Source organism: Nomascus leucogenys, chromosome 22a, assembly GCF_006542625.1.
Source record: "Nomascus leucogenys isolate Asia chromosome 22a, Asia_NLE_v1, whole genome shotgun sequence".
NCBI classification, from domain to species: Eukaryota; Metazoa; Chordata; class Mammalia; order Primates; family Hylobatidae; genus Nomascus; species Nomascus leucogenys.
Window position 1 is genome coordinate 124,259,376 of NC_044402.1, and position 24,599 is coordinate 124,283,974.

A 24,599-nucleotide genomic window follows, 5' to 3' on the forward strand; every position below is an offset into this window, starting at 1 on the left:
CTCGAGAGTATTTGAGAGTAAAGTCTACATATTAGAAACACTGTAGAGATCATTGCTTCTAAGTTCCCGCTCACTTGCAGATTCTAGAATACCACAAAATTGCATGATCAATGGACAGAAAAGAATCTGGGCAAAATTATAAATTAGGAAACCTACATTCAATGTTTTCCGCCAAAGCATCCAGGCTCTGGGACAGCCTTATGACAGTTTAGCCTTTTGATAGTTCAGGGATGGTCCCCCTAGACACACGCACACACATGCACATGATGCACATACACATATACACACACATGTGTCCTTTTTTGGAAGTGACCCATACTAAAACCTTGGGAGCTTCTCACGATTCAACCCCAATGTCCAATCCTTGGTTGAAAGGGCACTTCCCAGAGAGGCAGTGTAGTGAAGTGGTTGAGAACACAGATTTGACAACTCATAATGCTAAGTGACTTTGGGAAAGTTATTTAATCTTTCTGAGTTTTATTTTTCCTGTTGTAAAAGGAAGGGGGAAATTATAGAGTAAACAAATTATAGACTAAACAATGCAAAGTTTGTACAGTGTTTAGTATAGAGCCTGTAGTACAATAAGCATTCAAAAAATAAAAGCTATTGTTTATTTCCTTGTTTATGACCATTATTGTTTTGTTGCTCTATACATTTTCTTGCTGATGCTGTGTTGATTCTCTGTTGATGTGTTAGGTGGCTGACATTGCACTAAAGTGATGTGCGCTGTAATAATCATGCACTGCCTTGCCCACTAGGGCAGGAGATGGGGCTGGTCTGCTCCCACTGCTACTGTGCTTCTTCACTTACCTAATGGTCAGTTTGGGGGTCTTTTGGCCCCTCTCAAGTCACATAAGGGAGGCAACAGCCTTGTCTTTTGGGGAACAATGTGACCTGGGAATAGACAGGTTCCTTTCAAGTCTGTAGTCATTTTTGATTTCCATCTATGCAGTCTTTTCTTTTTCTTTCTGCTTTTGTTTTGATGGCTGCCTATGGGTACTGAAGACTTAAATTTCTTTTACTTATATAAATCAAGAGTAAAAAATACCTAAAACAAAGACTCTGTCGATTATATATTTGAGGAAAACCATGGGCAAGCATAACTAGTGGGCTGTGAGAGGATGCGGCATTCTGCAAACAGGTACCACAAACACAGGTATAAAATTCATTACTTCTTACCTGAATCATCTGGTGAAGATGATTTTCTCTTTTGGCTTCATACTGCTTGCTCTGTAGACACTGTCTCCGGTTTTCCATAATTAAGAGTCCAAAGTTGTCCAGAAATAACATTTATTAATCAACAGTAAAACACACAATGGAAAAGGCCTTATAAATAAAACTATATATTTATAATGCTTTATTTTTTTGCTCCAGTACTCCACAAAACACTACAGACAGTAACAAAATAATTCAATAAATATTAAAAACTTTCAATAGAATTATATAGGACACTCTTTATCATATGTGAGCATCAACAATGCCACAGCCATTAGATACACTATTAAACACAGTCATAGATATCTTTCTTGAATAATGGACATAATAAATTTTTTATCAAGGAGTCATAACATTTACACATATCCATACACAAGAGAACAGCTCAGAGGAAATGAAGCAGACTCCCCAGTGATCTGGTTTCATCTGCCTGTACATCATTTAAAGATATTACAGTGTTAACAGGATAGAAGTCAACACACTAAAGAGAAATGTTGGGATTTGCTTGGGGTGGGAGGAATGAAAGTAGGGTAATTAATGAAAGCAGCTTACATATTTTCCATTGCTCTCTTAGCAATATGCTCCCTTCCCTTTTCTGCCTTTTCTTGATTGAGGTATTCCAGCACTTTCATTAACAGATCTTCATCCAAGTACTGCCTATTTGGGGTATCATCATTCTTCGGGGGCCCCACAGGGAACCTTTTGCTCACCGGGGCCAGCTTGTCAGTCTCCTGAGAGCCGCCTTGATTCAAATGCTCTTTGAGGGCCTGCTCAATTTGTTCCTCTTCCTGTAGGTCATCTTCAGATGAGCCTTGACCAGGAACTCGCTTCACTTGGTTTGAATTAATGATCTCAGGGTATTTAACTAGAATCCTGGCCAAGTACTCACCTAATTCTTGATCCTTGTCATTCAGGTTTTCATATGCCATCTGCCTGTTTTCAACATATGGCATCCAGGCAGCTTTGGGAAGCTGGTTCGATCTAGATCTTCCAGGACCATAAGGGAGCCTTGGCAGAACTTTCTCCTGGTTATATGGATTGGGAAAATATGAAGTTTTCTGATTTGCTGCACTCTCCATCCCTAAAAGATTTAAAATATCCTCAACACTGAGCCCATCTGGTAGGGCCTCAGTCCCAGCACGACCAGGTATTTTAGGGTAGCCGCTCTTGGAGAGCATCTTATTTTGGAACAGGTCTGGATGGTCTAAGTCAGCCTCTGAGATGTCATCTAGGTCAACAGGAAGGTCAAGCTCCCGCTCCGGTTCCACTGATCCATTCGGCTTCTCCCCAGTTTTGAGCATCTCAATTAAGTCTTCTGGGGGTATCTGTAAATTCCTTGAGATTTCAATCAGCTGATAAATAGACTGAGAATCAAGAGGTTTCTCAAAAAGCCTGGTGGCCCTTTCCCCATTTTGCCCATTCTGTAACCTCGCACTTCCTGCAGCATTTACTAACCTTTTCAAATAGGCAATTACTTTGGAGACATCATCTGAGAGTTGGTCTTTACTCTCTTTCCGAAGATCTTCTTCCTGGATGCCAAGCTGCCCTGAGCGTTTCATCTCATCATTGATTTGTTCATTTTTTTCTATATTCTCTTTGCTGTCTCTCACCTCTTCCTGGGTTTGACTCTCTATTTTCTCCTCTACTGGGTTCCAATCTTCTCCCCCCACCACATCTTCATAGGCAATGTTATTAGCCTTGTAGATATCATCTTCATCATCCGTATAAAGTTTTTGCTCCTCGTCCATCCTCTCACGTTTCTGGTTGTTTGGTCCTGTCAGTTTCCCCAGCTCTTGGAAGACAGATTCCAATGTAGCAAGACTTTGAGGAGTATATTGTTCCTCCACTATTTCATTTGTGCGTTTAAAGGGGTTATCCCTGGAATTGTCTTCATACATAGGAGGGAATTGCATGTGCTTAAGCTTTCTTTCTGGCCACTGCTGTGTCTCATAATCATCACTCATGTCCATTGGAAAGTTCTTTCCTGAATTCAAGGCATAGGGCTTATTTTCTTTTGGTGCAGACTGAGGCTCATTTTCAGCCTGTCTCAAAGCTTCGAGTATTATTCTCATCCAGTCTTCTTCACTCAGTGAATCCCTCTCAGGCAAGTGACTTTCATCACCACTTTCTTTTTGCTGAAGGGGGACAGAGACACCTTGGTAGGGATTATAATCTGGGCTGCTTTCTTCCTTATGAGCCTGTTGCCGGAGCTTTTCTATGTACTCCAAAGCCCTGATCATTTCAGGACTGGGAAACTTTTGGACATTTTCCAACCTGAGGTCTGGTTCTTTCTGAAGCAGCTGGTTTCTCTGAAATGAAGCTGCTTCAGCCCCAGAGATGAGGAAAATTAAAGGGATAAGAGACAGGGCTGCTCCAAGCCAGTGGGTCTTTGCTTCAGCCATGTTTGAAAGATTTCCTTAAAACATAGAAAATATGAGTTAACACAAATGAAACAAACTAGCAGACACTATAGCAAAAGAAATAATTGATCATTGAGGTGAGGAAAAAACATAGGAGATATTATTTCACATTAAGCTTAGGATAACTCTTTTTAAAAATTCATGAATATTTTCTACATGATTCCCACAAGCAAACCACAGGAATCTTTAGCAAAATTATTACTCACTCACCAAAAACTTGCATAGCATTCTCTTAGTTAAAACAACAGCAAAAACACTGATATGAGATTTCTCAAATTTTACTTTCTCATTTACAGAACTTGTAGTTTGATGTTTAGTACATGTTGTTTCTTTATAATAAAGCAGCAAATACTTCCCAAGGTGTTTTAATTATTTTATATATTGAAGTCTATTGGCAAAATAATGTGTTGGCTTAATTTAAAACATGCATGTACACATACACACCCACAAATTATGTCCTTAAATTTGTGTCAAAAAACATGTGGTTTATTTCCTGAAATGTCCATCTAATTTTGTTGTTGAAACACAGCTGCAGTTGCATGACCATATATGACAAAGTAATACTGTGATATGTCAATCATACTGAATTACCTTCTGGGGAATGCTATCCAGATATATTTTTCAGAAATAACTTGTTCTCAATCTGATACCAAATCCAATGATCCATAAATAACCTCCAGAACATGGGTCTTCTCAGATTCCAGCCAGTAGACTAAACCAATGAAGTTTCTTTTTGTGTGAAATTGATAAACCAATAAAGTGTTTTAAAATCTCTTTGCTTCATATTTCTTCTAATAATTTCTATTATGACTGTCTTGCAAAATGCAATTGTGGTTATACTTTTCATCAGCCCTCAAGAGTGTATAGTAAATAATAACAGATGCTACAGAGAGAACATAAGTTTTTCTAGCTAGTCTATTTCTGAACTTGTGAGTGTTCAGATTCAGTTTGTCTTCTGTCTGTGTCTATTTTGGAATGGACCTGTGAAATCTTAAATCACTCATACTGTTTAGAAAAACCTTAAAATAACCACTATGTAAATCCCAATTCAAATAAACACAGATGATGTGCTGAATTCTTCCTACTTAAAAATCTCCATTCATTTTTTTCTCCAATGCCTTAAAATCTTACATAGGAATTAGTAAGAGGATTAGTTTTTATGTGTTTTACATTTAATATTGCTAACATTGAAAAAACTGTTTTAATATTGGCTATTTTGTTGTAAACAAAATGAATGTAAGAGGCGTTTACAAGTTTGTTCATATCTTTACCAGATCATGGTTTTGTGATAGATAAGCTAAGTTATATGTATACAATTTTCCGTTAGCTTAGACATCAATTGTAGAAAATACCACTGTTCACAAGATCATATTGATGATTTTGTTTCCAGTTTTTTAGAGCCCAATAATGGCTTAGTTATTAAAACATTTTAGCATACATATATACTTATTTAAATGATTCACATTTACCAGAGTACTTAATTTATTGAAAGAAAAATCTTGAAAGGCATTTGAGAGGATACTTCCAAAATACTTATTATAAATACATGTTTACTGTAAGTAATTTTATTCATAAAATAATGAGGTTCAAATAAAAATACATTATGCACTCTTATTTATATTATTTTAGGATTAATGTAGCTTTGGTAATCAACTTTCAACATTGGCATTTGAAATAATAATCTTAAAAACCTTATTGAACTTATTTTCTTTGAAGCTACAATACTAAAATAGTCTTAACATATGGATTATATGCTCGTCTTTAAAATCATTATCTTGGAACTGCGCTTTGCTGTAAAGTTGAAGCAGAATACTTATTGCAGTTGTTTAAACCACAGCCTAACAAGTGCTACCCTTTGCTTGTCTATTCAGCTTCAGTTTGAATGACATAGTTATTGCATTTGAGTGAGACCCAAAGGATTCTTTTCCTAGGTAGCAGCTATTTCAAGTAGTAAAGATGTTTCAACAGCTCTACTATTCTATATAGGGTTTGATTTAAAATTGAATTTTCTGAAGTCCAAATAATTAGAACATTATTTTTCCCCTGATAGCTATCATTAAAATCTCTCAAGTTAAAATGTCTCTTCTGTTGAAATCAGACAAGAGCATTGACACATGCAGGTGACTATATGTAATTTAAGCAATTCAACTAGTTGGCATACAGAAAAAATGAAATACTTGTCCCAGACAAAATCTTTAGCAACATATTGAACATCCTCTTTAAATCAAATTATAGTAATAACAATAACAATTTACAAAGTTATGAGTATTTTCATCATGTATTCAAAATGATCATTTCTCTGTAATTCATGGTCACAGCCAAATTATAACCCAAGATAACATTTTGCCCTGGAAAAAGGAAGAATCCAGTTTTCAGGAAAATCCTAAGTTAATATCTTAGAACTAAAATTAGGAGATAGTAATGTAAGCTCTTTCAAATATGCAAGCTCAGAAAAGAATTTTATATGGTTAGTTAATTCAGAGCTCTTGTAAGATAAATATCAAAGAAAAAAAAACCAGTTCCAAAATTCGTTGCCTTTATGACTAACATGCTGAACAGCCTTTGAATCATTGGAAACCTACTGTTAAGAATATTAAACATATAAATTATACCCCTGGCTTCGTATCTGGCTCTTAGTGGCAGAAATGATAAATTTTGGAAAGAAACAAGATATTGGGCTTGGTTAACTTTACATTAATCTGTGTATTGACACTAAAATCCTTAACTTTTTCACTCTTTTTTATATGATTATCTAAGTAACATTCTGGTTGGTAAATGCCCAACATCAAGTAGTATAAAGCATAGACCCGATCATGTATATACACATATGTAGTGTCCTTAACATTGGTTGATGAGCAGCAGGTTGCTATTCAGTTATCCTATCGACATAAGCTTGCCAAACAGTCTTGTTCTTCTCAGCTAGGAATTAAAAGAAGAGCATGAAATTTGGAACTTTCCAATAAATCAAAGAGAAAAGCAGCCTTACCTCTTTTTGTTTATATGGCAGAGGAGCTCCACAGCATTTTCCTCCCCGTTCTCCGGGCGAGCTTCTCGGGCCGTTTCAGCACACGGACAGCTCCTCTGCTTATAGGGAGCCGCTGCGCCTGACTCCGCACTGCCACACTGACGTCACCGGGCTCAGCCACAAACCCCAGCACAAGCGAGGTTTTTCAAAGAACCGAGAGAAAATAATCACTTTATATTAAAAAAAAAAAAAAAAAAAAGAAAAGAAAAGAAAAGAAAAAAAAGTTGCATGCTTACGCCACCTGTCTTTTTGTGGCAAAAATTGCAGTTTTCCTTTTTCTTTTATCAAAATCTTTGAGACGGAATAAACTGCTCTGCACGATTTCTCTTACAAAGAAAGAAATGTGTGTCAGACAGACATGGCTAATTGCAAGACAATCTCATCTATGTTCTAGCATCTTGTTATAATAGTTTCTTGGTGTCACTGTTGTAACTGTTGTCTTCATTGTTATAAGAAAGTTTTACAGACAAGGATTATTTTTTCATCTTTGCCCACAAAGAAATTACATTACCATTTCCTGTTATACCTAAGATGAATGGAGGACACATTTTAAATATGAAAGGCCATATTTCTTATCATGACCACAGCCATCATTCTTTTAAAATCATATTTATTTGAATAAAACAGAGAGTTGTCTCTTTTATATGAGAGTCAACTTTAATAGCTTATATAGTTTTTTAAATGGGTATTTATAAGACTTCAAGCTTAGTAGTTAATAATTCTTTATATCTCTGATCTCAGAAAGGGAAGCTCAGAAGTTGAGTGCTGATGAAAATACTTTCATCTACTAAAAAAAAAAAAGTCTTTTCACTGTTTGGGAAAAATGTGACACATACGTAACTAGAATTCATTTGCAATCGAAAGGAAGTTGTACTATAAATATTTCCCTTCTCCTGTTGAATCAGATGAGTTGAATACCTTCCATGAATATGAACAATCCAGGGAATAATACAGCAATTAACTCTCAACCTCTCAGATTTATAATTCATAATCATTGCTCTGCCTTGCCAGATAACCTGATTACATATTTCAATAATTTATATAGATATAAATTTTAAACTTTATTTTATTAAAGATATGAGTTTCTAAAAATTGTATATGTTGACATATACTTTAAGAACGCAACAGAATCTTGCTATATAAGAGATCCCATGTGTTTCTGCTAAATGAACAATCAGCCATCGATTCAATAAATTGTAATACCTACTAGGTGCCAGATACATTGCTAAATGCACAATTGTTAACTAATACAAAAATAAGTGATTTTTTTGCCTTTGATGAGCCTTTCATCTAATGGGGATGACATGCAAATAAACACATAATTTTTGTATAAATTGGAAAGCACCCATAGAGAGGTTATCTAGCAGTGTTTGGGACCATTTGGATAGCCAGTGGGTTCAACCTAGAAATTCAGGGAGAAACAATGTCCTGGAATAAAAGGCCTAAGCTGAGATTTCTCACTATCAGGTTTTCTTACAATGATTTCTAACTATGTTAGTACTTTTGAATTCCTTGAAAAAATAGGAAATGGCTTAAAGTCTTATGGAAAAAATCTTGGAAAAATGTGCCGCTTGGTTCTCCCTATTTGGTTTTCCTAAACGACTAGGAGATCATCATTTGTGGATTGACATGAACTCATATACACTCAGACTGGAGTTATATGGCCAATTCATCCGAAAAATTTCGCCTCATAGTGGTTTTTTAGGGCATGATCAAATGCTGAGTTGAGAGACCTAAATATGACCCATTTCTCAGGCATCATCTCAATGGCACCAGCTCATTCACTGATATCCTTAGCTAAGATTGTCTTAAATCTTAACAAAGCCCGGCTAGCTGCTCTGAGTTTGACCTAATTTTCTATCCAGCAGTTCTGTGTGACCAGTTCAACTAACCAGTATCAACACAGCTTTAGAAAACTCCGCAATTATTCTTAAAATGTTGAGTTAGTTCAGCATAGGTCTCAAAAGCCCTCAAGAAAGTCATCCTGGCCAGGCTAACTCATTTATGTGGAACTAAACTTTTTGGCAAGAACCAGAAGCTACAGTTCTTCTAAAGCCTCAGAGTCAACATCTTGCCTGGAAATATCTTCAATCATCCAAAAGACATGCAAAACCTCATTCAAAATCTCCAAGTAGATGTGAGATGCCAGGAGGCTGTTGCTGGGATGGATTGGCTCCACTAGGCTCAAGATGTGGGTAGAACAATAAGCCATTGTAGGCTATTGAATTTCTGCCTATCTTATGAGACTGTGATAAATACCTCTCACTTACTGAGTTCTGTTATGATCTAAGCACTGTACTTGGAACCTAATTTAATCTTCCTGACAACTATAACAAGTAGGTATTTTTATCTCCATTTTACAGATGAAGAAACTAAAGCTCAGAAATAAGTAAGTTGCCCACTATTTTCTGACTCATAATTGGTAGAGCTAGAATTTGAATTTAAGTCCGTTCTATGATATTTCTACAATAAAAACTATGATTCAGACACTGCTAGAGATGGAAATACAGAAATAAATATGGGATGGATTTAATCATTAAAGACCCAAGTCCAGAATTTAGTTTCTTTGACAAAAACCCCCCGTTGTCCAGTTGCTTTTCCTGGTCTAAGAAAAGCATACGCATAGGCCTGGACTTCTATTTGGGGCAGCACCAGTGGAAAGCAAGCATAAGCATTAGATCACAGCCTTGATGCTATGGGGCATACATCTTCCAAATAAGAGAGCAGTTGTTGAATTAGGAAAATTCTATTCGTCAGCCTGGTTTTTCAAAATCAAACTCCCCAAACAAATTTTTTAACTTTTAAGTTCAGGGGTACATGTGCAGATTTGTTACACAGGTAAACTTCTGTCATGGGAGTTTGTTGTACAGATTATTTCATCACCCAAGTATTAAGCCTACTACCCATTAGTTATTTTTCCTGATCCTCTCCCTCCTCCCACCATCCACACTCTGATAGGCTGTGTCATTCCCCTCTCTGTGTCCACATATTCTCATCATTTAGCTCCCACTTATAAGTGAGAACATATGGTATTTGGTTTTCTGTTCCTGCATTAGTTTGCTGAAGATAATGGCCTCCGCCTCTATCCAGGTCCCTGCAAAGCACATGATCTCATTCTTTTTATGGCTGCATATTATTCTATGATGCATATGTGCCCCATTTTCTTTATCCAGTCTGTAATTGATGGGCATTTAGGTTGATTCCACATCTTTGCTATTGTGAATAGTGCTGCAGTGAACATACACATGCATGTGTCTTTATCATAGAACAATTTATATTCCTTTGGGTATATAACCAGTAATGGGATTGCTGGGTTGAATGGTAGTTTACATCTTTGAGGAATTGCCACACTGTCTTCTACAATGACTGAACTAATTTACACTCCCACCAACAGTGTATAAGCGTTCCTTTTTCTCCACAACATTGCCAACATCTGTTATTTTTTGTTTTTATAGATTTTTCAATGTGTTATATCTAACATATTTCCAAAAGTCATTAATTCTTTGCCAGTAGTTATTTGTTCTAAAGGGAGCTATTTCTCAAATAGAAATCTATTTGGAGAAGAATTCAAAATTATATATATATATACACACACACGTATATGTACACGCACACATATATATATATCTCAATAGTTTGTTGATGTAAAATATTTTAGAGCATGTATAAAACATTAAAATAACCTATAAATCTTTGTATCACTGAGCCTGTTTCAAGGAATGATTTAAGCATGGCTTACAAAATTTTAATTTTCATGTTAGGTCTAAATTGCCAACTATCATCGCTGCCAAGAAACGAATCTCTATATTGTGAACATTTTCAAAATAATTATGTACTATGTATGATAATGGATTTTTAGAAAATTAGCTTGCATTCTCACCAGGGTGCTGTTAATTTCAAGTTAATCATTCACAATTTAACGCTAAGAAATTAGAACAGATGAGTTTGTTTTTATGACCGGATTTTCTTAAATCTTGGTCACTTTATTCTTTGTTATTCAATTTCATATTTTATCTAGACAAGATTTTGATTTCTATCATTCATACAAGCAATCCTCTACCTTAGTAATCTTTTCATTTGAAATGTCTCGCTCTTACACTCCATTACACTTCTCATTTTGTTTCAATTTATATGGAAGCAATTGAGATCCAGAAGGCCAATATGTCTTGTTTCTCCTTTTTCTCTTGTCTGCTTCTTCCCTGTCTCTAACTGCCTCCCTGCCTGCCCTTCCCTCCCATGGAAGATCAGACTCTCATGGAGGAGTCCGGGTGCAGCACACGCTTAAGCTGAGGTTCTCCAGCGTTCGCCTGACTGTGCCAGCAAAGAGGGTATAGTGTCTATCCTGGCCCCTCAGGGCCTTGGCTACTTGTCCTTGTGCAGTCCTCACCTGCCGGCCTGCCTTCTCTTCTTTTTACTTTTGTTTTCTTTACACTCATTGTTTACTCTTTACCACTTTTATCTTTTGCTTCCGAAATTTAAATTCCATTCTCTTAGTTGTAGTGTGCTTTATTAGCAAATGACTGTTTTTTAACTCAGTGTCAAAGAAGAGTGAAATATTTTTCCACTTCCCTTGCAAAGGCAGGGCCTGCCAAATTGCTGTTTGGAGAACACGCAAGTCAGAAACAGGGTATACTTTATTTAATAATGTGACTGCACAGTTTCCCAGACAAAATCCACTAGGTTCTAGGAGGTAGAAACTCTGCTTTCTATTATTGTACCCTCATGCCAAAAATATGTTTGTGAATCGAGTTGAATTAAGGTTTTCGCATTCCTACTACCAAAGCTTCACACATTTCCTCTTGGAATTTTTTAATCCTCTTACAGTAGCATCCTTATGCAAATGCACTGACTTTATTCATTTGTGTTGCATGCACTGCTAGCAAATTCAGTTTAGTATTTTTTTAAGGAATATTTTCCTCCACTACAGGAGCATTCTGTATTTTTCTAACTTTTGCTTCATTTTGTAAAATATGTTCCAAGTATTTGAGTAAAAATATGAAATTGCACATAGAAAATTGAGCTATTCTTAATTCCAGTATTTGTTTATTCTTTGTAATATTTTTGCTCTGCATATCAAGGTACCACATTACTGACAGCCCTAGGTGGACTAGGTAACATTTAAGGCTCTTTCTACCCCTTGACCTCTTTACTCTGTGAAATGAGAGTCTGCTGTGAAATTTTTTTTATTTGTCTAGTAGGTATTAAAATACGATTTTTCTCATAAACCCTCAATAAGAATTGTATAAACCAAATAAACACAGGCTCTTCTCTTCATTGACTTTGGATTCTTGGAACCATCTGGTACTTGGAAGGAAAGCAAGTGCCATTTTCTTAATCTAATACCATGAAGGTTTGGGCATCTGCTCCCTCAATGGATTTCGGGAGAAGGAATTTTGTGCGGTGGAAGTCAATTACTTTGCTTAAAACAACGGTGAATGTCTCAGTCTTTCAGATTCTCCTGGCATAATTGTTTTGTGAATCAATGTTTTCAGCATTTACGTGCCAATATTTTAATAACAATTTTTTTTTTGGCTTGGAAATCTCCCACCTACACTCTCTTACCCCTCCTTTTAATCAGAAGCCCAGAGAGATGTAAGAAAGTCTTCAAGGTTAAAGTGCAGCATCTTTATGGTTAAGTTTAGCATTTTGTGTCCAGGGCTCCCACGGATTCACCAGATGACTTTTCACAGTTCACTTAGCCTTTGTGGGAATTTTGGAGTGCTTTCTATATTGACAAAATGAATGTATCACTTCTGGAGGTAGGGCACTTGCATATATAATATGATGTGGGGAGCTGAGAAAAGGCTCCTTAACCCAGAACTTTCTCCCCCAAATCCAGCCAGCCTGTCTGTATTCTACATCATAGATGGTTTGGGGTTTTTCAGAATTTTTGGTACAGGGTCCTTAGGAGCTCCATTGTAAGGGATAATTCATTAATCAGTTACTACCTCCTTAGCAGGAATTAGCGCACAAGTCAAATCATCTCACTACTTTGACACTGAAGAAAGGACACAGGCCCTGTATACTACAGGGGCATGATTAAAAGCATGTTTTGGAGTCGTGATTCTCAAAGGGTGGTCCCAGGTTAGCAATATCAGCACCACTCGGCAATCTGTTAGCAACATACATTCTCGGACCCCACCCAGAAGGGTTCATTTAGCATAAAACCAAATATAAATGTAAATACATTTGACCTTTTCCAACAGCCTTCCTAGAGACTGACTCACTAGCCCATTATTTGCTCCTGATATGGAAACGCTACTGATGTTTGCAAAGAACATCTCTTCCTGGCTTTATAGAGATTTCAAATTGATTCTTGCAAAATACAGATGGGTTTATCTGAGTACAAATTAGCTCATAGATTGCTATGATTGGAAAGATATATAAAATGTCATCCACTCTAACCTGGCTCATTGCTTGCATCTGCTCTGTCAAATTCCTAATAAACAGACTTCCAGCATATAATATTAAGGTTCCTTAAATACCTCCAAAAAAATAGCAACTCATTACCTCCCAATGCTCCCTATTCCATCTTTGGGCAAATTTATTCTCAAGTTTTGTGGGTATTTCCCCCCTTGTACTGGGCTGAAATATGACCCTCTGTGGCTTCACCATGGATCTGAGTTCTGCCCTAGAAGGCTATGTGGAGCAAGTCTTGGTCCTCTTTTCTGTCACCAGAACCAGGCCTCACCAGCCAGTTTGCTTTTTCTAAATGAAACAGTTCTGTTAAATTTTCTTCATAATTCATGGTGCTGGACTTCAGCTCCAAAGCACAGTCTTTGGCCTAATTCAATATAAGACTTGAAAACAGCATGTAGCTCAAAGTGGATATCCTTCATCCCAGTCCCCTTGCGTAGAAAGTTCTCCCCAACCCCTCCATGCTGCCTGCTTTTGCCAAGCCAACATCTTGCTTCTGAGGAAGCTCATTTCCTCAAGGGAACTTTCTCTGAGTTTCCTGACTCGGCCAATTCTCTCTAGAATATTCTCTCATGGAACCAAATATTTCTCTTGGTTAGTACTTAGTATAGTTGTAATATATTATAGCATTTTTATTTGTGGGATTCTTAGATTACTCTCTTCCCAAATGACTTTAATGTATTTGAGGACATAAAGAAGTCTGGGACATAAGTCCATTATACCCAAAACCCAGCCAAACCAATGTTTAAAAATAGTAACATCTACAGGCTTGAGTTTCAGCACACACACACACACAAATAATAATAATAATAATATCTAAAAATAACCATATCAAGATCCAAACTGACCACATTTCCTTCCAATCCCTTACCTCCTTCTCAAAGTTCTCTCTTAACTAATTCTAGTCTTGTCCCTCCAGTTCAGTCATGGAACTATTATCTCCTTGGCTTATTCTTGTACTTTCTCCCTCTCCACTGCCTCACCCCTTTATTTCGCCAGCCATTGCCAATTCTTCCCAGTTGCCCCTTTCTGGTTTATCCATTTTCATAGCCTGTTAGCATTCTCTTATGTTTGGCCATTCAGAATCTCTCCCGAGCCTTTCAAGTGTCTATCACTAATCTTTCATACATGACTTTTTATTCCAGGAAGTTAGGTGTTGGCACCTTAAGGGAAATAATATCTACTTCTAATTTGAACTAGTACTCAGGAACTACTGCTGACTGAATAACTAATGGGAAATGACAATGGGAAAAAATGAATGACAATGGGAAAAAAAAGGCAGTCAATATCTATTAAATGCCTAAGTACAAGCCAAGGGGCTCCATCCTTTAAACACCATAGCAAATTATCTTTCAACATTTTTCCATCGTGAGCCTCCCCTGCTCAACTGGTGCCAACTGGATTAACTTTGCATAGTTCAAGGTCTTCCACTGATTTTTTTAATGCTCCCTCATACTTCTGCATTCCCACCCTCCCTAGATTTTTGGCTGGTCCTATAATCTTCTCAATCAGAAGACATACTTAATCTTCTCAGCCTATCTTCATCTGCATCTTTCTCACCTCTCTCTTCTTCCTGTCTCCAAGGGTTCACAAGATTCATTGAGCAGGCAGGGCACTGTGGCTCACAACTATAATCCTAGCAGTTTGGGAGGCTGAGGCAGGAGATCACTTGAGCTTAGGAGTTGAAGATCAGCCTAGGCAACATAGAGAGACCCCATTTCTATAAAAAATTTTAAAAAATTAACCAGGTATGGTGGCACACAACTGTAGTCCCAGCTACTTGGGAGGCTGAGGTGGGAGGACCATTTGAGCCCAGGAAGTTGAGGCTGCAGTAAACTGTGATTATGCCACTGAACTCCAGCCTGGGCAACAGAGTGAGACCCTGTCTCAAAAAAAAAAAAAAATTCAGTGACCAGAAACGTTGTGTGTGTGTGTGTGTGTGTGTGTGTGTGTGTACACTTTAGTTCCACAGCAAAACTTGCCTCGGAACATATTCAATAGACAGGAGTTATGTACAGCAGAAGATAGAAAACTGGGCTTGGGTCTGCTGTGTGGCCTTAGGCAAATTACTTAACCTCCCTAGGCTTCGGTTTGTTCATTTGTCAAATGAGGGTAACATTACCTAGGCTGAGGCCTCAGAGAGTTGCTGCAAGGATTCAATTATATAATAGTTGTAGAAACGCGTCGGAAGGTCTGAGGCACTCTGCAGATGCCTTCCCTGATTATTATTCAGCTCCCAGTCCCTGGGAATTCACTGAAACAGGGCTTGCCATGCCTGAATTTTAACATTGTAACCAACCTTAAAACATAATAATTTACTTTATACTGATGTGATCAGAATTGATTTCTGGACGCCGTCTTAAAGCAAGTCATTTGCAGCCTCTCCTCCATTAGACTGAAAAAGAAAAGAAACGCAAGTGTTTGCGTAACTGCTAGAAGCCTGTTTGTCTGTCAAGCCGGCGGAGGTGGAGTTTCTTCTGGGAGGCTGCTTCTGGCTCCCTTGACTTCAGCAGGGCTTGGCGTCAGACGGAAGGATTTTAAGTCAAAACACACATGGCTATAGGGAATACGATGAGTCATGTTCCGCCGGGGCTGAGCGGCTCCGGGGAATCAGCAGCAGAAATGAATGAGAGTGAACGCCTCCTCCAGGCCTGCGCCACAGCCTCCTCAGCCCAAGGCCAGGTTCACGGTTTTAATCATCAGTGTCTCCGCACAGCCCCGCATGGAGGGGCACGGCGGGAGCAGTTTGCACATTACACATTCACAGAGGCGCAGCCGTTCATTACAGTCATCCTAGGGCTCTGCCCTAATGAGACTCAGGAAAAAGGCTTTAAATGTCATGATGCTTTTGTGTCTTTTCCTGATGGGAGAACTACACGATGCTGGTGATGCAGCCGGTTTCGGAGGAACCAGGGCGCGCGCCTCACACGCAAACCCCGAAATGACGACCATCTCCAAGGCCCCAGACCTCTTGGCTACTAAGCCAGTTAGAGGGTTCTGAGTGAATGAGCCCCTTCAGATTCCCTTTGGGGTATTTATTTCCGGACCTCAACCCTAACATCTCTAAACGTCTGCGTCTGTCTGGCTAGCATCCACCAGCTGAAGTAGGACTTGGGTCTTTTAACAACAGCAAGGAGATTAAAATCCTGTGTTTTTTTTTCCTACAATGGTGAATCCCTTTCTTCTAAACTCGGCTTCATTACTCTTTATCTTAGCCAAAAGTCAAGAATCATTCACGTATTAAAAGACAGAGTCAGTTAATGGGCACATTCTGGTGCCAAACTGCCTGGGTTTGCACCTGCCTCTTCCTCTTCCTAGCTGTGGAGCCTCAAGCTATTTATTTATTGTCTTTGTGCCTCTGCTCTCTCCTCTATAAAATGGAAATCATAATAGCAGTTACCTCATAGGGTTTTGTGTGACTTCAATCAGAACAATAAGCATTCGATAAATATAGTGCTATTATCATTAAGACATATTGACCTTTTATTTTCACCAAGACGTGCATCAGGCACCGACAATACAAAGCAAATAAAATTCAAGGGCTGTTCATGTGGAGACTGATGAGGAAAATATCTATACACATTGCATAGGCTGTTTTGCATTACTATAAAGGAAGACCTGAGATTGTGCAATTTATAAAGAAAAGAGGTTTAATTGTCTCCCGGTTCTGCAGGCTGTGCAAGCATGGCACCAACATCTGCTTAGCTTCTGGTGAGGACCTCAGGAACTTTACAGTCCCGGTGGAAGGTGAAGTAAGAGCAGGCATGTCAGACGGCAGGAGTGGCAGCAGGTTTGTGTGGGCAGACTTTTAAATAACCGGATCTCACATGAACTGAGGGAGAACTCACTTATTACCAAGGGGATGGTGCTAAACCATTCACAAGGGATCCACCTCTATGATCCAATCCTCCTGGCCTCACCTCCAACATTGGGGATTACAGCACAACATGAGATTTGGAGGGGACAAACATCTAAACCATATCACACATCATAGCAGGCTGTGATAAATGGGAAGACAAGGGACCAGTGGCTGGAGAGAGACCGTGATTAGTGTTGCATAGGAGACATGGAGAGTTTAGATAGCAGGGAACCTTTGAACTTGAGTGTCTAAAATGGACGGAAGCTGGCCAGGAAAAGATTGGAAGCAGCTGAGTGCGGTGGCTCATGCCTGTAATTCCAGCATTTTTGGAGACCGAGGCAAGAGGATTCCTTGAGCCGAGGAGTTCAAAACCAGCCTGGGCATCATGTAGAGACCCCATCTCTACAAAAATTAATAATAATAAAAATTAACCAGACACGGCAGCATGCACCTCTAGTCCCTGCTACTCAGGAGGCTGAGGCAGGAGGCTCACTTAAACCCAGAAGATTGAGGCTGCAGTGAGCCATGTTCACAGCACTGCACTCCAGCCTGCAGCCTGGGCAATGGAGCGAGATCCTGTCTCAAAGAAAAAGAAAGAAAGCATAGAAACATTTGCTTCATCTCAATCTCTCAGCAAGTCTACAGCTTTATGCAGAGCTTTCTTCAGTTCTCCAAAGAGAAGAGCAGGCTGCTCCCAGACCCTGAACATGACCGACAGGGTATGTGGGTGTTTTAGAGCCTGATCTCTGTGTCTGGAGCCTGTCCCCACACCTGTGCTGCTCTAGAAGACACTACATGCTCCAGGGGTTTACTATGTCTCTTGCATCCAAAGATAACAAATCAAGTCAAAGAAGGGGTCTTCTTTTTTTTAAGAGAGAGAGAGAGAAAGAGAGAAAGGGACCAAACACTTGCCAGAGGCCAAGACATTCTATGTTTTTAGGATACTCCCGATCTTGGGGCTTTGGAATTAAGTTCTCATAGCTCTCATAAATTAGTCACAATAGGACACTCAGCTAATGACTTTTCAGGATTTCTTGGATGAGGAAAGATAAGGTGGCAAAATGAAGGGTATGTGATCATGAGAATAGCTAATGTTTATTAAGTTGACTATATGTCACACCATTTACAATTACTATCTCTTTACACTCAACCTATTGGGAATATCACATGTTGAACTATGTTAACTTGCCACTTTTAGATTTAGAAAATGATCGAATATAGCAAGTTCATGTGGTTCAAGCTAATATCATTACCATTCTGTTGGTGAGGAAACTGAAGCTTAGAGAGGGTCATGAATAGATGCAAGTGACCTGTGGTCAGATGATCTAGATTTGATTTCTGGTGACACCACTTAATAATAGTTTCTACCCTCATAAGGATGTTGGGGGGGGGTGGCTGTTAAATAGGATACTTTAATAAATAAGTGCCTAGCACATTTCGAGATTGCAACATTCTTTTTTCTATACCAACTAACCCTTGATCAAAGGAGAGGAAAAAATAAGTAGACTAATCCCCTGCTTAAAAATAAGTAGGCAGTCAGAGTGTTAGGGGTGGGTGCTGGGCCTCCTGGTATCCTGCGTTGACTACCAGGCCTGGTCCTGTTGTCCCCAATTCCCAAGATCTAGTAAGAGAGAAGCATTTAAATGATTACTCTGAAAAGGAGGATTCAGTGATGAGTAGAACATAGAGCAGTGACTGGGTTTGAAACCAGGAAACTGGGGACAGAGGTCCTTTATTGAGTTTCTGGAGACTTGGGATGACACTCTCAGTTTTGCTTAAAGGAACCACTAAGAAGGCAACAAAAACTACTGGGGTGGAGCATAAGAAAAACAGAGACAAAAGAGAAACTGTCAAGAGTACCCATTGGTTATATCATTGATCACCATTTCCCAGGAGCCACGGAAATGGGAAGGCTTTCCAAGAGGCCCTCAAAATCTTCCTCTACTGCTGCCTTCTCTTTGCTACCCTGGGGCTAGCTATAAAGGAGAGCCAGGCACCAGGTTAGTGGTGCTACACAGTTACAGGAAATCTCAACCCCTCATCAGTATTAAGATTACAGCTTCCGCTCATAGTCTCACTCTTTTATTCTACTCAAAACCATGATTAGTTGAGTGAAATAAATTTAAACTTCAGAATTTGGCAGTCATCTTTTAAATAAGTGGGATCCCCACTGAACAAAACTAAATCCAACTGAGTATTGCTGAAATCAATTCTGTATAGTTGGGTCTTACATAGAGTACATGGTGAATGTGTTCTCCCTTCCAGCCTCCTACCGTAGCACAAATCTTCCATGGAAACAATTATCTCCTTCAAGAACCAGCATGACTGGCCGGGCGCAGTGGCTCACGCCTGTAATCCCAGCACTTTGTGAGGCCGAGGTGGGCAGATCATGAGGTTCGGAGATCGAGATCATCCTGGCCAACATGGTGAAACCCTGTCTCTACTAAAAATACAAAATGTAGCTGGGTGCCTGTAATCCCAGCTACTTGGGAGGCTTAGGCAGGAGAATCACTTGAACCCAGGACGTGGAGGTAGCAGTGAGCTGAGATCATGCCACTACACTCCAACCTGGTGACAAAACTAGACTCCATCAAAAAAAAGAAAAGAAAAAGAACCACCATGATTGATGGAAGTTTGAACTATAGGTGCAAAATCCAGCAAGATGGGTATGGGCCTTGCTACAATTCGGATTTGCCTCATTTTGTGCTTATCATTACTCATGTAATTACTTGTCACCATCAACTCAAACCAAAACCACAGAGCTTTTTTAAAGGGGGTTGACAAGGAAGAGGTACTTGTTTAGGGACCCCTTTACCTCATCTTGGCCCCACACAGGCCTGTCCCTCCATAGCTGCATCTCAAACCTCAGACCTTAGCCTGCCATGAGCACCAACCACATTGAAATCGCAGCTTCTTGAAGCCCTGCTCTCTGACAGAATCAATCTGTAATACTGACAGAACACACTGTTTGGGTAACCTTCCACTCATGCATTTATTCATTCATTTGCTCATTCATCAAATGTTTATTGAACTGATTGAATTATTCAGAAAGTAATGGTGCTGTGCTCGCTGCCCTCTTCAAGCTCACAGACTACTGGCTGGGACTGAGGGTGGGTACATTGAGTGGGGCGGGGGCGGGCAAGTGCAGGAGGCATACACATACATCCTTGATGGATAAAACAGAATAAAACATGTTCTCGAGAGAGGCACAAGGAAAAGGCCAAGAGGGAATAGGAGCAATTAATTCTCCAAAAAGTTCAAGACAGCCTTCATGGATATAGTGACATTTGAACAAGACCTTGAAGAAGCACTCAGGAGGAAGAAAAGTGAGGTAAGAACTTGCTCTCCTGCGGGAAAGGACTGAACAAGATACAGACTGGGGAGGAAGGAGGTTTGCTGGGGGAAAGACTTTGGTCTGCCACAAGGACAGCAGCCAACCTTTAATGAAGGTTCACCTTGTTCCAAGCACAGAGCTAAGTGCTTTACATTAATTAAAACATGCAATCCCTATAATAATGAGATAGGCACCTTCATTGTTCACACTTTACAGAGTGGGAAACTGAAGGCCCCAAAGATCTAGCAACTTTCCCAAGCTTGGATATTTATTAAAGTGAGGAGCAGAGACCCCCGCAGGCAGTCTGCCTTCCTGACCACACCCCACATTGCCCACGAGGATTGTGTAGAGAAAGTCAAACAAGGCTGGAGCCTTGACAGACACTGTCTCAAATGCAGATGAGGGGATTTGGGCTTCACTGTAAAATTTTCTAAGGAGAGAAAGGAAATAAATGACAACATGAGGAACACAACTGGGGCAGCTGTGTGGAGAATAAATTTGCATCTTAATGAGAACATTTAACGCCTCAAGCCAGAGCTTCTAAAGAAGGGAAATTCAGACTTTCAGGTCATCTAAAGAGGTTAGAGACTTCCAGATAAACGGAGGGCAGGCCCAGATCAGCTTAAAGACCCTTCACACATCCTGGGCAGGTGGCTCTCTACTGGATAGGAACCCACCTCCCCTCCCCCCCCCACCCCCCACCCCCCCACCCCCACTGCCAAAGAAGTTATCTAGATCAATCTTCTCATTCTACAGATAAGAACAGAGAAAACTGCATTGTTTTGCCCCAAATCCCACAGCTGGAATGTGGCTGAACAGAGATCCAAGTACACTTCTCTGTCTCCAAGTCCTGCGTTTCTTCCACGGCATGGCCCAGGTTTACACGCCCCAGTATTTAAACCAGCAGGAGCGCACCAGCGGACTGCTCCACAGCCACACCTCCAACCTTTCCCGTCTACTTCAGCCCAAGGAGCACAGCCAGCCCTGGAGGAGCTGCAGCTCAAGATGCTGATCCTGCAAACCGGGAGATGCTGTGGTCGACCTTGACTGTCCTCCCAAACTAGTGAAGGTGCACTGCCTTGCAGTCTGGCCCTACTTCCACTCTCATTGGCCCTTTTTCTTTTTCTTTTCTTTTCTTTCTTTTTTTTTCTTGTCTGCAAAGCTTAGACCAAAGTAAGTAATCTAGAAATATCCAGAAAAGAGTTAATTAAAACAACTCAGGTTGAGAAGGCAGGTGCAGAAGATCAAGGTGCTTCTGAAGTTTTGACACAGGACTCTAAGAGGGAGAAATGAATCTCAATACCGCTGTGGGACACGTGCTCCTGCAACTTCACAATTGTACACATAGAGCTATTGCCTTACACCTAATTGCTCCAAATTAGGTGTTGCATGTAATTGCATTAAAGCCTTGCTAACTTGTTATTCGTGCATTTTTAAGGAGGGAAAAAGCTGGCCTGATTTCAGCCCTATGTTCCTCTCCATGCCAGTCTCTCATTCATTAACTGCATTGTCTTGAGAGGAGAGTAAGGAGTCCTTCCAGCAGAGCGCCACTTTTCCTGGAGTCATTCAACTTTCTGCAGATTTGATGAGAGTAAATCCCACTAGAATTTCCCTCCCTTAGCTGAGACCATGGCTACCTGAGCTGAGAGAGGAAGACTGGGGCTGTTGGACGGGAGTAAGGGACAGTCCTGGCTGCCAGCACATAGGCAGCCAGGAGAGGCAAATGCAGTCATACCCGAGTGGCAGCCTGTCTAGTGACACTTGAAACCAGGAATGTGGCAAAACTGGTGGTGTTCCTCATGGCTAGAGAGATAGTAACAGGACGCACTTTTCCGGAGGATGGTCCTGTTCATACCTAAGTCAGGTGTGAGAATCCAAAAAAGTCCAACCAAGTAGCGTTTTGACCACCACCTGGTTAGAAACCTTCAACGGCCAGCTGCTGCCCTAGATTAACTCCCAGTCCTGATCGCTGACCCTGCCCCCTCCCGCCACCAGTCCCTGCAGGGCCAGCCTTTGCTTGTTTCCCAAGTCCTGCTCTCTTTCACCCTCACTTCTGCCTTCTGTTCCTCAATTATGTGGGGCTTTCTACTGCTCCAGAACCTTTGCACATTCCACTAACTCTGCATGGAGTGTGGCTTCTTGCCCCTTCTACTTAGCTTCTATTCACAGTCTGTAGTCCTTACTTTACTCATCATTTCCTAATAGAAATTATCCCTGACACCCCAGGTTAAAGCAGGTTCCTTTTTCATAGACTCTCAAAGAAACTAATTTCTTACTGTATTGACTATAAATTCTCATTTTTTGCATTCTTGATGCTCTGACATTAGGAGCCTTGATTCTGGCGAGACTGCCCCTCCAAGGCCAGCTGATCTCTGCTTCCCTGTGAGCAGGCCTTTAATACACAAATCAAGAAATGCACAGCCCACACCTGTAACTATCTCCTTTACCAAACTGTCACAAGCCATGCCAACATTACCCTACCCTAAATCATCCCAGGGCCAACTATGGGACAACCAGAGACCCCCTCTAGAGCTGACATCCCCCAGATTATTCCAACTATCCAATCCCAAACTTACTCAGTGTGCCTATTCTGCCTCACCCATTCCCTCCTATTAAACCCAATAAAGGCTCAGGGGCCTGCTCTGCCCTTCCCCATCTCTGCCTCTTGACCCATCCTGGCCCTACCCCACATGGCCCCGCATGGCATGGCATGGCATGGTGTGGTGTGCTTCCTGTTTCTAGGAATCAGTGAGTATAAAATTCTTCCTTCATAACAATCATTTCTGTGTCTGCACATCTTACCATACTCATTTAAAACAAATACTGGGCGCACCTTAATACATGTAGTCTCACAGGGCTTTCCTGGGTTTTTCCTATGATTTTGTTTTTTATGTCTGGCCCTCTAGATTGTAAGCTCCCTGAAAGAAGGTTCCACATCTGTCAGTGATGACCTGTGTGTGTGTGTGTGTGTGTATTGTGTGTGTATGTGTGTGACGCAGTCTCCCTCTATCACCCAGGCTGGAGTGCAGTGGCGCAATCTCAGCTCATTGCAACCGCCACCTCCAGAGCTCAAGCAATTATCTGGCCTCAGCCTCCCAAGTAGCTGAGACTACAGGTGTGTGCCACCACACCCAGCTGATTTTTCTTTTGTTTGTAATTTTAGTAGAGATGGGGTTTCACCATGTTGGCCAGGCTGGTCTTGAACTCCTGACCTCAGGTGATCCGCTCGCCTTGACCTCCCAAAATGCTGGAATTACAGGCATGAGCCACTGCATCCAGCCTATGCTGACTTTTTAATCCCAGTACCCAGCACTGGAGGGAGGCTCTATTAAAAAAAAAAAATCCCAGTCTCCTGAGGGGAACAAGCAGCACTGTACAGAAAAGGGGAGGCCATGGCCTGCAGTCACAAACCAGATGACACAACTTGCATGGGAACAGACCTGGCACACGGGTGGATGGGTATCCAGCACTCCTCTAAGATAGAGGAGAGGCCAGGTGAGTGACAGTCAGACCAGCTCTGGACTCAGACTGGAGAGCTAAGCCTAGTGCCAATGAGGTCTGGCTCACTGGTAGGCAGGTTAAAGGCATCTGTGACTGGTTGAGAGGGTCAGTGGGGAGCTTGGAGACGCAGGTCTAGTCAAACTGACTGGTGAATCGGTTAGCATTTTAGCACACCCACCCTTAGAGAGCCTCAACAGGCCACTCACTTTACTTGAGGATCTCTACCATGTAGACAACATGAGGATCATAAAACAATACATGAGGGAGGGGGCAAAAAATAAGGGCTCCACCTTGCCAATGAGAAAGTCACGAGTGTTCCGGACCTTACTTTGACTACTTGTCTGGAAGAAGCAGTCCGTGTTCTCAGCACACCCTTAGGATACTGCAGAGTACATCCATTGAAGCCCAAGGGCACTTAGAAACACTATCTGCGTGATGGTTGACATGGCTGTAACTGTAAAATAACAGCAGTGACAGACAACCCCCAGGGCTTAATCACAGGATGCCCGAGTGTCACTGTTCCTTCTCACTTTCTCTTTAAAATGCGTCACAGAAGCTAATCATACATGCTGAGCATTGTGCTGGAAGCCCCTGCTCTGATCTCTGACACAAGCATGTCCAATTAGAAGCCCAGCATCCAGCACCTCTGACCCTATCTGTGGGAGGCAGACTCCTGAGCCCTGGATTCTATTTCCAGCCTCCGCAATGCTGAGCCGGGTGAGGTGACGCATCACCTCGCCTGGTGTTTTCTAATTGACAGCCTGAGAGCATCGCGTCAAGTGTTCCTTTCTCCAAGCCCAATTAAGTAGTTTCCTTCTCCCAGAAGGC

General features: G+C 40.7%; 1 protein-coding gene across 1 annotated transcript; it reads right to left on the minus strand.

Moving 5' to 3' along the window:
* Window positions 1-1,273: 1,273 nt before the first annotated feature.
* On the minus strand, window positions 1,274-6,839 carry SCG2 (secretogranin II). The gene is made up of 2 exons (XM_030803297.1): window positions 6,622-6,839; window positions 1,274-3,631 (listed from the first exon to the last, which is right to left on the minus strand). Exon 2 carries the CDS (start codon window positions 3,615-3,617, stop codon window positions 1,764-1,766), a length of 1,854 nt encoding a protein of 617 aa, XP_030659157.1. The 5' UTR covers window positions 3,618-3,631; window positions 6,622-6,839; the 3' UTR covers window positions 1,274-1,763.
* Window positions 6,840-24,599: the final 17,760 nt, after the last annotated feature.

Excerpts from the sequence above, each read along its gene's own strand:
- SCG2 (XM_030803297.1), bottom strand. The coding sequence starts at position 3,617 with ATGGCTGAAGCAAAGACCCACTGGCTTGGAGCAGCCCTGTCTCTTATC.